The sequence below is a fragment of the Trachypithecus francoisi genome, unplaced genomic scaffold (assembly GCF_009764315.1).
Source record: "Trachypithecus francoisi isolate TF-2019V2 unplaced genomic scaffold, Tfra_2.0 Lachesis_group18, whole genome shotgun sequence".
NCBI classification, from domain to species: domain Eukaryota; kingdom Metazoa; phylum Chordata; class Mammalia; order Primates; family Cercopithecidae; genus Trachypithecus; species Trachypithecus francoisi.
In genome coordinates, this window is record NW_022681463.1 from 8044236 (window position 1) to 8061585 (window position 17350).

At 41.4% G+C, this 17350-nt stretch overlaps 1 protein-coding gene across 1 annotated transcript in view; it reads left to right on the top strand.

Annotated features, from left to right (window-relative positions):
* Positions 1-17350, top strand: part of FAM155A (family with sequence similarity 155 member A) — a 703478-nt gene that overhangs the window by 652694 nt on the left and 33434 nt on the right. Inside the window, exon 2 of the mRNA XM_033177299.1 lies at positions 3111-3282. Within this exon, the coding sequence (XP_033033190.1) occupies positions 3111-3282 (172 nt within the window). The remainder of the gene's footprint in view (positions 1-3110; positions 3283-17350) is intronic.

Below are 17350 nucleotides of genomic sequence, written 5' to 3' on the forward strand. Positions count from 1 at the left end.
ACACAGTTTTCAGATTTTTACTAACATGCTATGTCACTTTTCAAGATTCTAGAAGAACTTTTTTTTTTTACTTCCCATGCACGCTTTTTCCAGTGTATTCTGAAATATTTTAGCAAATGTGCTGTATGCTTTGCCTCTTTTATGATAAACACATCTACATGGAGAAGATAAATCCTTTGGTTATATAACATCTGCTTCTCAGCCTTAATCTCTTAAGTAGCAATAAAATATTTCTCCTCCATCCTTCGGATTTTGACTCAGCTCACATGGTTTCCCCGACTTGTTTTCTGATGTATCTTATCCCTAGAGCTAAAATTTTAGAAAATATTTAATACTTAAATGAGGAATCTTCATTGCACACTCAAAGCTCAGGAGGTAGCTCATAATGGATGCCACAACGGAGCCTGGCTGGAGAGGTCATTAAAGCCCAGCGTAAAAGGTCTGGGATTCTGCCAGTGGCTTTGCAAATGACGATCGATCACTTTTCTTCATAACTACTACTACCTGATACTTAAAAAGAAAAGGCTGTGATCTCTTACTAGTTTCTTTCTTCTTTCTTTCTTCTTTATTTCTTTATTTTGGAGTTAAAAAAATCTGCAAAGGAAATATAGTGGAAATAGAATTTAAGGAACCAGAAAAAAAATGGATCTGTTCCCATTGGGCAATGCTGAGGAAAGTGGTTGCAAAGAGGATGTGTAGGTCTGAAGAGACTCCAGTACTGGACGCCCCACCGTCTGCGAGAGGAGACATCATGGCTACAGGACACGATTCCCTATTCAGAACCCATTTTAACTGGAGTAACTGTGGAAAGGCAACCTGTAGGGGAGCGGTGGGCATGGGGACCACAATTTGGCCAACGCAAACATGAGCCACTTTCTGGAATTACATAGGGCATTCATTAAAGAAAAACAGGTAATCCCAGAAGTGTGCGGAAAGCAAGCTGTCCTCATAATGGAATGTTATTGCTTGAACTGCAGGTATAAGCCTATCCTGCTTCCTCTAGTACCTGAGAAAGGTCGTTAAGCCCAGGAATCAGAGTATACGTGGCTCATTCTTATATTACAGCTTAGTTTACAAAATAAATGTCATGTCATATTACATATCATGTCATATTACACAAACGTCCATGTCCATGGCATTTTCACGAACGTTTTCAACTTCCCCATGGTTTGGTTAAGAAATCATTTCATTTTTTCTTCTGAAGCTGGTGCTTCCAGCCTCTTGCTGCCGGCACCACCCCCACCTTCACCTGTCCCCCTGAGGCAGCCTCTTGCTGTCCCCCTGAGGCACACAGCCGCAGCCCACCTCCGTTTTCCAGTTGGCATAAGAATTCTTAGAGGTTTCTTCAGCTATCATAACATTTTCTTCTAGTGCAAGTTTTCAGTGTACACTGTTACGAGAAGACTCATTCAAAAGACCTATAAGAATTCTAATTATTTGTATGTTTTACTAGCAAGTTACATGGTGATTATGAGCCATTGATGACTGGCAAAGAAAACTTACTTTTGGCCATTTAAAAGTGTATCTCACTTTGATATTTATCTCATTTTACCTCTACCGAGGCACCTTGATCACAGAATAAAGCATCATCTTGATCAACCTAATAAAAAGTTATGAATAAGAAAATACAATCCTCCTTCTACCAAATGGATATTGACTGGGGGCATGGAAGGCCATGTTGATTTTAGGTTCATCTGCAAACTCCCTTGTGATTTCATAAGTGCTTTAAAAGTAGATTTCAGATTAAATATAGGATAACTATTAGGAACACAGTCTTTGGAGTCTTACAGAACATGAATTTGAAGTCTGAATTTTCCACTTCCATTACCTAATATTATTATTACTTAATATTATTCCTGGGCAAAATGTGACTAATAGTTATGTTCAAAAGTGCATGCTAAGAATTAAATGGAAAAAAAAAGTTTACAACTTAGAAAAGAGTATAAAGTTGACAAATAGCTATTATTCTTGTTATTATTAAGTATTTATAATCTCTTAGTTGAAAATCAGTGGATTTAATCATGAAGTTAAGTTTTCAAAATCCAGTGATATCTAAAGTAAATACTATTATTCTTGTTACTATTAAGTATTTATAATCTCTTAACTGCAGCGCCTCCATTTTTCTAGGTAAAATATAACCAGCAAAATGTTACTTGGATAATATTAACGCTACAAATAGATAAATAAAAGCCATTAGTGCCAAGGACCTGGAGAATAACTGAATTTCAGCGACCTGTACTGCAAATGGGTACATCCGCCATTGTTTTGTTTGAATTTAAGATCAGCTTATTCCTACGTGTCAGAAAAAGGCAATTTTTTCAACGTTTGTTTTCCCAAATAGCCACCAAAACAAAGAGATGAATGAAGTCCCAGTCCTTTCACATTTGATGAAATTATATAAATATGGAGCAAACATTCATGAGGCTGGCACCTCATCTAGAAGGTTGAAGCTGTGCCTCTGATGTGGCTTCCCTCCTACTCCCAACCACACCACAGCATATGATGTCTGATCTATGTTGGGTGTTTCCGGGCTTTCAGACAGTGAGATTTTTAATGCATTTGGTGTGAGTCATGCATGTAAATGTCCATTTCTGCCTGTTCTGTGCCTCTGAAAGTCCGAGATCTAAACAGCCGTTTCCCAACCCCTGCTGGGCCATCTTTGTAAAGTGCTTCGCGCCATCTAGTGTCCGATCGAGGCATAGACGTGGGACTCCATGCGAAGGGAACTGGCTGACCAGCCACACTGCAGCAAATAATCACAGCACAAGCAACAGGGTCAATTATTTATTTTACTTTGGATATCCCTGGATTTTGAAAACTTAACTTCCTGCTTAAATCCACTGATTTTTAAATAAGCCGCATAAAATTAAAGGCCAAAATACCTTCTACATTCAATTAGGGACTCAATCAAGTGCTGTTTTGCTTTTATTGCGGAGACTTTCGTTGCTGTGTTTTTATCACTTGCAGCTGTCGTTGTGTAAATACGCTTTCTCGCAATGAGGGCTTTCCTAGGATCCACTTGAAACCACAGCACGCTTGCACGCGTCTCACAGTGCCTCTATCATGCTGTTGTCACGCCTCTATATTTTTCATTCTTCTCTTTTTTTCAGATTGTCTACAAAGCCTGGCTCTGTTCCCAGTATTTTGAAGTCACACAGTTTAACTGCAGAAAGACAATTCCTTGCAAGCAATACTGTTTGGAGGTTCAGACGAGGTGTCCATTTATATTGCCTGACAATGATGAAGTTATCTACGGAGGCCTCTCCAGTTTCATCTGTACAGGTACAGTGCCGGGTGGGAGTCTGTACACCAGCCTCCGGTGGTTTTGCTTTCTTGTGTCATGTTTGTTTGCTTTGCTGTTTCCTTTCACTGATAATAACCTCGAAGATGCGCCTGGTAGTTTTCCGCACTTTCACTAATAGAAGTAGCGAAAGCTCCCCTCAACTGCTCTGGAAATGATTCAGCTTCTGTGCCACGTGGTCTATCTGTAACCGAGACCACAGTTATTCACTGTGTAAAAGAAGAAATCTGATGGCAAAATATTAGCAATCATTAGATACACTTACATGTGACCTAGTGTAGGTTAGATTCTGCCTGCATTGCCTTTGAATTCTGTAAGAACAGAAGACGTGCTAAGGCCAGTGAAATTATGCTTTTCAAATTAGTCAGAAGTTGATGTTCTCTTGCCTATTTTCTTTTTTTTTTTAATTTTCTGACAATTTTTATGTTATTTTATCTGTAAAAAGTATTAAGAGCTTTAAAAATATCTGCCTAAATTGTACATGTGTGTGTGTGTGTTAGAGCCACACAACAAGCCTATCCATTAAACAATGTTTACTTCTTTCAGCAAATGAGTCAGACTGCACAAAACACCAATATCAGCATCCTTTTCTGGACATTTATAAGCGTTACATAATTTAGACAGAATCAGATATAAAGAGCAAGAGCCTTTTTTCTTTTTTTTTAATAAAATGATAATTAGATGGCGAGAACAAGATACTTTGCCAGGGTGGTGTGATAATCCGAGTTGTTGCTCTGCATTCTCTTTTTTGGAACGATAATGCTATACGATGTCCCTGGCACTATGTGGCTTGAGTTATAGCATGTTTCATTTTCAAGTGTAAGGATAAAACACTATCATATGCGTGCATGAAAATTCTCTTCTGACATTAGAGTTACCAAACTACTCTAAAACAGAGTAACATATAAGATGCTCAAATGAGAATATATCAAATTATTTGTGCATCACTTATTTACATATGTATTCATTAGCCACACTGTTCTAAGTGATAGGCTATCGAGAGATCGTCCACCAAAGCTCCCCGTAAGAACTGAACTGGATGAGTATTTCTTTTTCTTTTTCTTTTTTTTCTTTTTTCTTTTTTTGAGACGGAGTCTTGCTCTGTCACCCAGGCTGGAGTGCAGTGGTGTGATCTTGGCTCACTTTAACCTCCACCTCCCAGGTTCAAGCGATTCTCGTGCCTCAGCCTCCTGAATAGCTGAGGTTACAGGCATGCACCACCGCACCTGGCTAATTTTTGTATTTTTAGTAGAGACGGGGTTTCACCGTGTTGGCCAGGCTGGTCTCCAACTCCTGACCTCAAGTGATCCGCTCGCTTTGGCCTCCCAAAAGTGTTGGAATTATAGGTGCGAGCCACCGTGCCTGGCCTGGATTAGTATTTCTTTTTTTTTTTTTTTTAATTGTACTTTAAGTTCTAGGGTACATGTGCACAACGTGCAGGTTTGTTACATATGTATACATGTGCCATGTTGGTGTGCTGCACCCATTAACTGGTCATTTTAGTATTTCTTATGCTGCCCAAGCTTGTGGGAAGAACACGTGACTGAAGGTCAGGCGCCTCGGCCTTCATCCTGTTTCTATTGTGCTTTCTCTCGGAGGCACCACCCCTTCACGAGTAAATTAGAAAGTGCAGTGGTCGAACCCGCCCCCATGTGGATTTGCTGCAAGGATTACAGATAAGGGAGAAGGGCAAGTTATGTCTTTAACCAGCCATAGCCATTGCACACAGGAAAGTGAAATGCAGAATGATTTCACAGGCTTGCGTGTTGTTCTACTGAATTGATGCTCAAGTCATTTTTTATGTAGCTCCTCTTTGCTGGAGGGGGAGAAGGGGTAGAAAGGAGGGAAGAGGGAAGGAAGGAATCAGGGAAGGAGGAAAGGAGGAAATCAATATTTTCTTGCTTTGAGTTTGAGACAAAATTCACCAGACACAGGCTATTAATTCATAATGAATTTTGCGTAGAACGAACATTCCACAAATAACCATGAAGATAAGGCCTTCATTGTTTTATCGTGGGACAGTGAGGTATCTGTGACATTAGGACTTCAGAGAAGCTATTGGATTTTTATGTACAGGTTGTATTTATGCATTTACACTCACATTGGCTTTTGTCCTAGAGAAGAACAATAGTTTTCGAACCAGGTTCTCAAAGTAGAGAAAAAACCCAAATGAAGGGTGAGGTGTTTGCGTTTATCTTATATCTTTTTCCTACACATATCTGTATTTGTGAATCTGAAATACATGTTGGAATGTTCACCCCCTTCCTCCATACACATTCAGAATGCCAGGGGAGAATGAAATCTCTCACTTCACAACGTAGGCAGAGAATCCAGTCTGCAGTTTTCATTGTTTTCGAGTTTGGTAAAGACAGCTTCTTCATAGCCATAACTACATCATTAAGGAAAAGTGGCAGGAAAAAAGAGATTTTTCATCAGATCCAGAGAAAAATGGCGTCTCTGTTAGAGGGCCCCTAGGATAATCTCATCACTAAACATTTGGAAACCTAAGAACAGTGGTTCTTATGTCACTTTCAGTTGGGTTAATGTTCATTTTATGTTTAAATTGCTTGAAAATATCCAGGATAAATTCTGCAGTCATTTTTGCCCTGAAGCTCTATAAAACAATCGGAGAGAAAAAGACAATAATTTTCATATTGATCTTCTTTTCTAAGGTGTGATCTATGCCTCTTTGAAGAATTCTCATCCATGTTGATAACTAGCAGCCATCATTTCTCACCATCGGTTACAGGTGTCCCGTAAGAGTGCACTGCTGAGGCTAGATGCAGTGGCTCATGCCTGTAATCCCCACAATTTTGGGAGGCTGAGGTGGGAGGATTGCTTGTAGCCAGGAGTTTGAGGCCAGACTGGACAACATAGCAAGACCTTTCCTCTACAAAAAATTAAAAATAAAATAAGTACCCAGATGCAGTTATATGCACCTGTAGTCCCAGCTATTTGGAAGGCAGATACAGGATTGCTTGAGCTCAGGTCCTGGAGGCTGCAGTGAGCTGTGATCCTGCCACTGTGCTCTAGCCTGGGCAACATAGCAAGACCCTACCTCAGGAAAAAGAAATGAAAGAGTGCACTGCTGGACCCGAGCAAGGAGATTTCTACTCCTGTCCATCACAGCTGCCTGCCCCTTGCTTATAAGAGTCCCAGACATGGGCTCCAGAATGGGTTTCATCCTGGACGATGTTAGAATAGAGGACGGCTCTCAGAGGACCTCTGGGTAAACTGTGGAGTGGCTTGTCATGCTTCTAAGGAACCTAGTAATACATGTGTGCATATCATTTGTTCCCAGATTTTAAGTTGCACATTTTTGGATGTCCATCTTCTACAAATGTACATGGATTTTTAAATAGTTTACATTAGAAATAAGTTTGCAATTAAATGTGAGCCATCTCAGGTACCTTTATGCATTTTGCATGAAATGTCTTCTGTACCCAGGAAGGACCAGAGTAAACACAGAAGAGAACTGGGAGTATTTTTTCTAGTTTCCCAGTTGGCTGCTGATAACCTAAGGCCACCTGGATGGCCTTAGGTTGGATGGTGAGCTCGTAGCAACTTCACATGTTCACAGGTAGTTCTGTTGGATGTCTTCCTCATTGAGTTAGGCACAGTGACAATCGCTAAACACAGTGCCATCAAAAAGAATTCACCAAGTAAGTTGACCTTCATCTTGCCTCCAGCAATTTTTCTTTTTGGAAAAAATCCTAAAGCATTTGATCTCCACTCTAGATGTTAAAAGTGCAATCATTTCTCACTAAGAATTAAAGGAATAGGTGGAGTTTCCTTCAAATTCAACAAATTTAATTATAATGGTTTTCTACTTGAACTGCATCCAATTCATAGCTTCCAGAAGGATGGAGAATTCCCTCTAGGATGTCGAGGATTATTCACTTAATTTTCTTATCGACCTCGAAAAAAGTATTCTGTAAGCACATAACTGCCTAGGGCCTGATGACAGACATTATCCATGTGAGCATCAGTTTTTTTCTAGGTGCTTCTCCTTAGTGGCAAACCAGTGGCGTGGTGATTCCTTTTCTTAGAGTCCTCTGCACCCAGAATCTTAGAGGACCTCGAGTTCTTCCTGTCATTGTTTTATTGGCTATATACTGATACCTAGGATTCCCACAAAAACAGGAATATCAGCCCTTGGAATCGGTGAACAATTTCTGTAAATGATCAGGAGTTTTTTTTACCATTTTGGTCACACGTATTAAATTCAGTATCTCGTGCATCATTTCTTCTTGGTGCTCACATCACCATGCACCAAATTGGAAAGTTTTAAATGTATATTTTTTTATCATTTGCCACTTTGTGTACCTATGATCCTTTAGTAACCCAGGAACTTCCTTTAAAAAATGAAATACCTGAGAATGCATGTCCATTACTGTAGAATGCTTTTGATTGAGGATGTTACGGAAGGTCATGACCAAATGTTCTAACCACGGATCTTGATGACAAGTGCATCCCTGTGCATATGTTTAATTCCAATTCTGTCTTAGGAGATAAAAGGAAAGACACTTTGCCTGAGATTGCTCTTGATTTTTTTTTTCCGTTAAAGAATAAAACTGACACGTGACTAAAGAAATGTTTTAAAAATTAATTGGGAAGAAATTCTGAGGTGCTGTCAGGGTGAAACATGTCATTTAATGTTAGGCATTATTGAGCTAAAATTTGTCAAGGTGGGTTCTGTTGGGTTTGCAAGCTCAGTTCGCATAATGCACTGCTATTTTAGAAACTCAGTTGCTTCATCTTGAAAGTGAGGGGGTGGAAGTCGTTTTTGGATTCTACGATGTCAGCCCGTCATCGTGGTAATTACGTGGGCTTCCCTCTCCACACTCCCTCGCCTCATTCCAGAGTTCCCTGGAGAAATCCTTGATTGCTTACCTGTAACAGTGAACCAAGCTGCAGGAAACAGAGGCAGCGGAGGAGCACAGGCTGAGGGTGCTATGGTAACAAACATTAAGAAAATTACCATTTGATTGACAGATAAAATAGACCAGCCATGGTTTGCTGCTCCCTTGCACAGGGAAATTATTGAAGGAATGAAAGTAAAAGTTGGTCTGCTGGGGGTTACTGACAATGGAGATAAAACATATTTTAAGACTTCTATGTAAATTCTGCATTCCATTTTTTTTTTTCTTTTTCTTTCTTTTTGAGCTGTGACAGGAATAAGGTTATGTTTCTGTCTCTGGGGAAAATACTGTGGGCTGCTGTTGTTCCTTACTTGACAGGCGGTTGAGGCTGCAATGGGAGGTGGGCGCCCCCTGGTGGCGACTCTGCGCGCCTGCAGAGTGTCTGAGCGGACGTTCACTGCCTGCAGGGAACGGAAGGGAACGACCCGAGGGGAGGAAATGCGTTGCTCTGCATATGGATCACATTCGAAGGAATTTTTTTTAATGTTTGGCATCTCACGGTTTGCTTGTGAGTGAGTTCACAACTGTGAAAGAAAAAACATTTGCAAAAATCCAGTGAGTTGAGAAAGAATTTTAAAAGACAAAAAGGTGTCCTCATGAGAGGAAAATTTCAGTAGGAAAAAAAAATCTACTTCTGTAGATTTTAATTTGAACATTTATGCCATTTCAATTTCTTTCTTTTCCCCTGTGTATACATATGTTCATTTAATTTTTTAAAATCAGGGTTTTTTCCTTTGAAAACAGAATAATAAAAAGACCAGTGTCGTTATAACATCATTTAATCTCATACGAAATATTTTAATCAATATATCAAAGTTTAAGGCAAAAACGTGACGGGAGATGGTATGCCCAGAATAAAAATTTAAAAATATGAGAGTAGGTTATAAAACCAAGTAAAATGTAGTAACTTCATATGTTCATGACGTCTTCTTCCATTAAAACATTGTGCTTTTTCAGGTTTATTTCAGTTAATATCTTCAGGTTTGAGTTCAGATCATTCCTACTTAAGATTGCTTTTTCTGAATTCTATATTCATAAAGATCCCAGCAGGTCAAGTTTGTCTTTGGCAAGAGAATGTATGTAAGGAATTGAGGAGAAATTAGGATGTCTGAATTCTGCCAGTAGCTCTGAATTTTGGAACATCGCCCCCACTATAACTTCTCATTGCCTCACCTCCACAAGTGGCTAACAGTACTGAGCCCAGTGCCAGAACACTCAGTGCCCAGGGCGGCCGTGGGCAGAGGCCCGAGCTAGATGGGACCCCCTGTAGTCCAGCCTGGTGGTGCTTGCGGTGTGGCAGGTGCAGCTGCAGAGGAGAATGAGGTTTTATTCTTGTCTGTGTGGGGAGAGGAAGACACCTGCCTCCAGCTCACCTTCGTGATGCTTGTTGAAGAGCAGGGAGAGCTTGTGGGCGCCCCCCTCTGACTCCAGTTCACCTGGGTGATGCTTGTTGGAGAGCAGGGAGAACTTGTGGGCGGCCCCCTCTGACTCCAGCTCACCTAGGTGACGCTTATTGGAGAGCAGGGAGAGCTTGTGGGCGCCCCCCTCTGACTCCAGTTCACCTGGGTGATGCTTGTTGGAGAGCAGGGAGAACTTGTGGGCGGCCCCCTCTGACTCCAGCTCACCTAGGTGACGCTTATTGGAGAGCAGGGAGAGCTTGTGGGCGCCCCCCTCTGACTCCAGTTCACCTGGGTGACGCTTGTTGGAGAGCAGGGAGAACTTGTGGGCGGCCCCCTCTGCCTCCAGTTCACCTGGTGCCTCCAGTTCACCTGGGTGATGCTTGTTGGAGAGCAGGGAGAACTCGTGGGCGGCCCCCTCTGCCTCCAGTTCACCTGGGTGATGCTTGTAAGAGAGCACGGAGAACTCGTGGACCGCCCCCTCTGCCTCCAGGCAGCTGACAACTGGGCAGGCCCTGCATGCGCTTGCTCACCTCTACAGCCTTTGGGGAAATTGTAACATAGTTCAAGTTATCCTTCTGCTTCTCATCACTATACCTTGCCTGGTCTAAGAGTAGACATGAAATGCATCAGACCAGGGAGAGTGGAGAAAACCAAGCCAGGAGCACTTGCAGGAAAGGGAGTTCGATCAGCCCTGAGAAGCAGGGCTTCGGAGCCAGGTGCCCCAGGGAACCAATGAGGGCCCAGCTGAGCCATGTCAGGGCCCATCACCATGTCAGGGGGTACCACGGGGGACAGAGCACAGTGCCTGACGGCTGTCCTTTTTGATGCCATCACGGGAAGATTTGGTGACTTCAACCCATACTCACTCGTTAACCTTGCGCAGAAGTGATACTGTGTCTGGCAAATACCTTCAGGCCCTCTGCACCCTCTGGAAGGAAAGTCACCCTTTGCTCAAGCCAGACTATGCGCGCTGCCCTCAGAGAGGCAGTGCCAGCGCCCGCACTGCTGAGCTGCTGAGTCTGTTCTTAGGTGGAAGCTGAATCAAAACATGTAGTGATCTTCTCTACAGCAAGAAGGTGATAACACACACCTGTGACGAAGGTTTCCCTGCATTCAGCGTGAGTGAGTGAACTTAGAACTACTGACCACACAGTGGCTGTCAAAGCTGGACGCTAAAGGAAAGTCTGAATTCTGGAATGTCAGTTTAGGAAGAATATGGTCAAGTGAGATTTCCCAGAACGGGTGAAATCTTATTCAATGAGAGTGTTTACCTATTTTGTCTACAAGTCAGTCATCTTTGTGAAGAATTTATGCGCACTTGGTAGCTGTTCTGGATACTGGACCACTTTGAACAATGAAATTATCCTACGTGATTATAGACTGAGTCAATCTTAGACAAACCAGAATTACTGAAGTCATCTAGTCTGATGCCTTGAGGATTAACCACTCCCTCAAAACAAGCAATTGCAGAAACAAGAATAGCTCCACATTTCCTGGCTTTTAGTCCAGCATTTGTAGTGGAACAGGAAACGACCTGCCAGCCCATCCTGAAATTCTTGTGTAAGCAATTGTTTCCTTGCTATGCACAGCCGGAAAAAGTCAGTCAGTAGGTTAAATGGAAGGTGGTCACGCCTACAGCCTGCTGTCTTTGCAATGCAAATCTCATTGTTCAAACATGTCCTCATTTCTCAATATCACACATCACATTAAAAATGGATGTTACAAGCATTTTGGAACATAGACATTTTTCTGGTTAAATAAAGAAAAGAAAACTGTCTGGGTCATTATTCTCAGGGAAATTGTCTGCTAGATGGCTCATTTTGTCAGATTGGTGAGTGAGAGTCTTAGGATGCATATACACACATAAATTAGTGTAAAGGGTAAGAACAGAGAGCTAAAGTCTCTAAAATGTCTGTGTGACTATTATTATGAATGCAAATCACCTTATCCTTGTGTTATAGATATTATATATGTACAATGATATATTATAAAGTATCTATACCATATCAACATTTATATAATTTATACATAATTCAAATATCCAATTTATATATAGATACAATTAAAATAGCTAAATTTCCAGGTAATGTAGGTAATTAAAATAAAAAATACCTTAGGTTTAAAAATTGAAGACCGATTTGTAAGCAGAACTTTAAAATTACTTTTAAAGTTAATTCCAAATAAAAAAAAACAGTGAATTTAATTTAGGGATAGCAGCATTGATGGAGTAAATGTGTAAATTCTCCAAGAAGAAAACTTGAAAATAAAAAGTTCATTTAGGAATAAAACTTCTAGAATGCTATTTTAAGATGGTGGTTCTCCGGTTATTATGTTATTGTTTGACACTACTGGATCAGTCCTAAATATGGTATGTTGTACCTTTATTGACCAATTTATGGGATCAAAAGAGTGACAAACCCAGGCATAGAGAGTCTGAAAATGCCGACGTCGACACCAAAACCCACTCCTGCCAGAAAGTGAGGCTCGTGGTAACCTTCACTAAAATCTCCTCCTTTACGGAATACGTCATTACCTGAGGGAGTGGGGGAGATGCTTTTTTGGGCTTGTCTTAGGGACATTTGCTGTGTTTTAGTCTTTTTTTGTGTGTAAGTGGGCTGAGAAAACCCAAGGAAGTCCACCTTCAAATACGCAGGAACAAACATTGCAAGGAAACGAAAATAATTTCAATCACAAGGGAAATAATTGTCCAAAGATAGGATCTGTTTCTCACTGCGTAGTAAATTCTTCTTACAGAGGTAATTTATTTTTTTTATTTATTTAGAGACAGAATCTCGCTCTGTCTCCCAGGCTGGAGTGCAGTGGCAGTGGTGCAATCTCGGCTCACTGCAACCTCCGCCTCCCGGGTTCAAGCAATTCGCCTGCCTCAGCTTCCCAAGTAGTTGGGACTGCAAATGCGTGCCACCACGTCCAGCTGGTTTTTGGTATTTTTCATAGAGACAGGGTTTCACCATGTTAGCCAGGCTGGTCTCGATCTCCTGACCTCGTAACCCACCCACCTCGACCTCCCCAGAGGTAATTTTAAGATGTAGCATTCCATTGTGAACTGTGAAGAGCCAGAGAAACTTCCTTCTAATCTCTTCCAAGGCCTATGATATGTGCATATACGTTGAGAGATATCTATCAACTTATCTACTTATAGATAGATAGATAGATAGATAATCAACGTATATGCACATATCATAGACCTTGGAAGAGATTACATGCAAAGACCAGTTTTCGAGAACTGGAGACAAAAGCCAAAATAGTTCTCGATCGCCATCTCTTCATTGCAGTGCCATGTCTGCCGGTGTGGTAAATAGACAGTTTCACTGGATGAATGTTCATTTTCATAGCTCCAGGGCCCTTAAGGTTCAGCTTCAGAGTTAACGTCTGATGCCACCAATGAGTAGGAACAGGTCCTGCGGCCACACTGAAGTCACCAGGACTACAGCAGTTGATATTACATACTTTTGAAATATTTAAATAAGGTGTATTTACTTATGTTTGAATTGATAAGTGGTGCTCATGACACGACATCCAAAAGACACAAAACAGGCAAGATCAAGTCACCTCCCCCAGCCAACTGGTGACTGATGTCATGGGTTACAGATCTCAGTTCCTGACTAATGGCCATGTGGTTTATTCCTAGCCATGTGTTATTAAATGCAGTTCTGCAAGGCATATTTTTATTGCTGTATCATTTACCATAGCCTGTGAATTTTACTGTAAAATAAATGTATACCAAGAAGTAGAGACGGATGAAAGAGTCTGCGCATTCATCGTGTCGGAGATGCTTGCCATGCAACCTGTTATTGGCACAGATCATGCCCCTCACTCAATGTCCTAATTCCCTTAGGAGAGTCTTCAAGCTCCTTAACCTGACTTGATTTGACCTGTTTCCCACCGCCCCCCAACCTCATTCATCATCACTTCCTCTTTGGGACCTAACACCCCAACTATAGCCACCCAGCATGTAAAGCCCCACTGCCCGGGACGCCCGTCCGTCAGAGCTTCCTCTGACTAATCCTGAAGCAACTGAGGCTCCCAGGAAAGGCCCTCCCTGACCCCCGAGGGGGAGTTTGGAGCAAGTGTGCCCACAGCACCCTGTGCTTCTGCTGCTGTGGTGCTCACTGGGTTGCATTTTTATCACAGGCCACTTGCCTGTCTCCTCGTTTTGGTGAGTTGGGTTAAGGTAAGAACGTATGTCCTCTGGTGTGTCCACGGACACCAAAAAAGTGCCGGACACATTGTTTGTGTTCAGTAAGCAAACATTGGATGAGTTCATTAATGAGTAGCAACTCCGTCCTTTGAGCAAGAAGAACCTCTGTGGTGAGAGGTGTCACTCAGGACAAGCAGCGAGGGGCAGCCATGCCCTGCACAGCCTGCAATGCTCCTGCCCACGGGTGCCTGTGGCAGTGTGTGAAAGAGCAAGGGGGCTGATGGTTGGATGCACTGTAACAAAGTGTCCTCCGTTGGGAGTCAGAAAGAAGCACCTCAGTATTTCATGTCAAAGCTGTCTTTTGTCCTTGTATCCCACCCTCCTGTCAACGCAGTATAGAGGCTCCGGCTGAATGGAGTTCACACCACCGCCACACAACTCCATTACCTGGAACTTAAAGGCTGAAAAGTGATGTGGCATCTAAGCTTATGGAATTTACATTTTGAATGGGTACCCCAAACTCGGTGTCATGTGTTCAATTGTGTCCCCTGCTCTCCAAATCCAGATGTTGACATCCTAACCCCTGGCACCCCAGAATGTGACCATATATGGCAATAACTTGGTTATGGAGCTTATCAAGTTGAAATGGGTCATTCGGATGAGCTCTATTCCCATGTGATTAGTGTATGTGTTAGTCCACTAGGGCTGCCGTGACAAAAGACCGCATGCTACAGGGCTTCAGCAACAGAAATGAATTTTCTCGCCCTTCTGAAGACTAGAAGTCTGAGATCAAGGTTTTGTTTCTTCTGAGGCCTCTCTCCTTGGCCTGTAGACACTGCCTTCTTGCTGTGTCTTCACACGGTCTTACCTCCATGCCAGCACATCTCTGGGGTCTCTGCATGTTCAAATTTCCTCTGTGTCCAATGAAGACATCTGTCCTATTGAATTAGGACCCATCCTGAAAGCCTCATGGCACCCCTATGAAGGCCCTATCTTGAAATACATTCACACGTCAGAGAACTGGGAGTTAGGGGCTCAACGGGTACATTTTTGGAGTATGCAATTCTTCCCACAACAGCATACTTATAAAAAGGGGAAATTTGGATACAGACAGAGAGAGAGAAAACAGTGGGAATAGACGTAGGAAGAAGATGATCATCTACAAGCGAAGAAGAAGGGCCCATACCAGAGCGTTCCTGAAAACCCCCAGACGCAGCCAACCTTGCCAACACATTGATTTTGGACATGTAGCCCCAGAAATGAGAGAAGCTGAATTGTGTTAAGCCCCTTAGTATGTGGGACTTTGTGATGACACCCCGAGCAGAGGAATACACTGAGCATGAGCAATGCCTTAAAGTTTTGGAATAGAACAGACATATTCAACATTATTTGTTCAAGCAAAGAACAAATTCTAACTCTTATATGCAGACAAATTCTGCATGCTTCAGAAGTTCTGGAGGATTAGAGGACAGGAAGCAATAAAAAGGAATTATAAAGGCATCGAGGGAGCTCAGCCAGTAGGATTTAGAGGATGATAATTATGCAGAGAGAGTAGTAATGAAGAAAGGGTATTAACAATGCAGATAGTCTTTAATTGTAAAGTAAAATTATTTTTGTAAATTTTATGAATCTCCTTTAGAAGGAATTCAGAAGCACAGTCAATTTGCAATGCTGCTGTGTGTACTATGTCCCATTAATCATGGTTTAATAATTGGAAGACTTTAGACCTAAATCTGAAAACCTATCATCTCAGGAAACTGCAGTTAGGAAATTTTTCCTGGAAAAAATCAAGCCGCTCTCTGTAGCTTCTGCTCAATATTGCTGAAAATCCAACACTGCACTAAAAAATAAAACTTATTTAAAAAGAAAAAAAAAAAAAAGAGAAAATCTCAACACTAGCCAGATAAACTTTCTATCTCTAGAAAAGTTTTCTTCTATTTGAAAGTATATTTGTTCTGTCATTCCCAGCCTGATTTTATTGGTTCATATTTAAGGTTTTGAAAGGAAATATAGACTAATACTTTTATATAACTGTTTTATTTAATTTCTGGACAGCTTTCAAATTCTCAGCCTTAATCCTTACCAGAAAAATTGGTTTCTATCTCCCTTCATTTCCATTATTATTTCCACAAAGGGATGAATAACATTTTAAAGGATAGAAAAATTTCCATGAGGAAACTTCAAATTTATTAAAAAATCATGAGCTTCATCAATTGGCACACACACAAAAGCAAGTGTGGACAAACGATTAAAGAAATTCCACACATAAAATCACAGAGCGGTAGAGCTGGAAGGGGCCAAGCTGCTGCCCCGCTCCGGCAGGTGAGTGCCCTGTTGTTTCCTGTGAACTGCTGACCTCAGCCTGAAGGGAGAACGCAGAAACGAGAGTGGATGCAGTGAACAGCTAGCAGCATCAGACACGTGTGAAGAAGCAGGCAGGAACTTTCTTGGTCATATTTGTCTAACATGGTAGCTCAACAATTAAATTTAGTAAATAAATAAATTTGAAGAATAGAGAAATAGAGTAGCTTTCCCAAGTTCACAGGAAAGCCCACAGGAAAAGCCAGCACATCTGACTTCCCACTTAGCTTGGGCCATTGCTTCTCTATGCTCTTTTAAAAAAATAAATTTTATTTTGCATATTTAAGGTATATTGAGATATACAATATGATGTTATAAGATACATTGTCTTGGTCCATTTTATGTTGCTATGACAGAATACCAAAGACTAGGTAATGTATAAAGAAAAGATATTTATTTCTGACAGTTTTGGAGGCTGGGAAGTCCAAGGTTGAGCGACAGCCCTAATGAGGGCCTTCCAGCTGTGTTGTAGTGTGGTGGAGGGCATCATTTGGCAAAAGCACAAGAGCATGCCCTTCAGCTCAGGCATCTCTTCCTCTTCTTATAAAGCCACAGGTTCTACCATCAGGCCCCACTCTGATGACCTTATGTGATCCTAAGTCCCTTCCAAAGGCCCCACCTCCAATCAACATATAAATTTGAGGATTAAGTTTCCACCACTTGAGATTCGGGGGCCACATTCAAACCATAGCAAACATATATATAGGAAAATGGTTAATAGTGGAACAAATTTATCATGTCTGTCCTCTCACTTGGTTACCCTTCCCCAACCCCTGTGGCAAGAGCAGCTATAATTTACTCATTTAGCAAAAATCCTGAATACAATATGCTATTATTAGTCCTCATATTCTACATTAGATCCTTCAACCTATTCATCCTATATATTTGCTACTTTGCATCCTTTGACCTACATCTCCCCATCTCCCCCACCATGGACACCACCGTTTTATCATCTCTCTATATTTGAACACTTTTTATTTTTTAGATTCCACATATAAGTGCGATCATATAATATTTTTCTTTCTTTGTCTGGCTTATTTCACTTAACATAATGTCCTCTAGGTTCATCCACATTGTGGCACGTGGCAGTATCTCTACCTTTGTTAAGGCTGAAAAATATTCTACGTTATATGCATATATATCAGTTTATTTTTCCATTTGTCCATTGATGAACACTTTGTTTCTACATTTCGGTTGTTGAGAATGC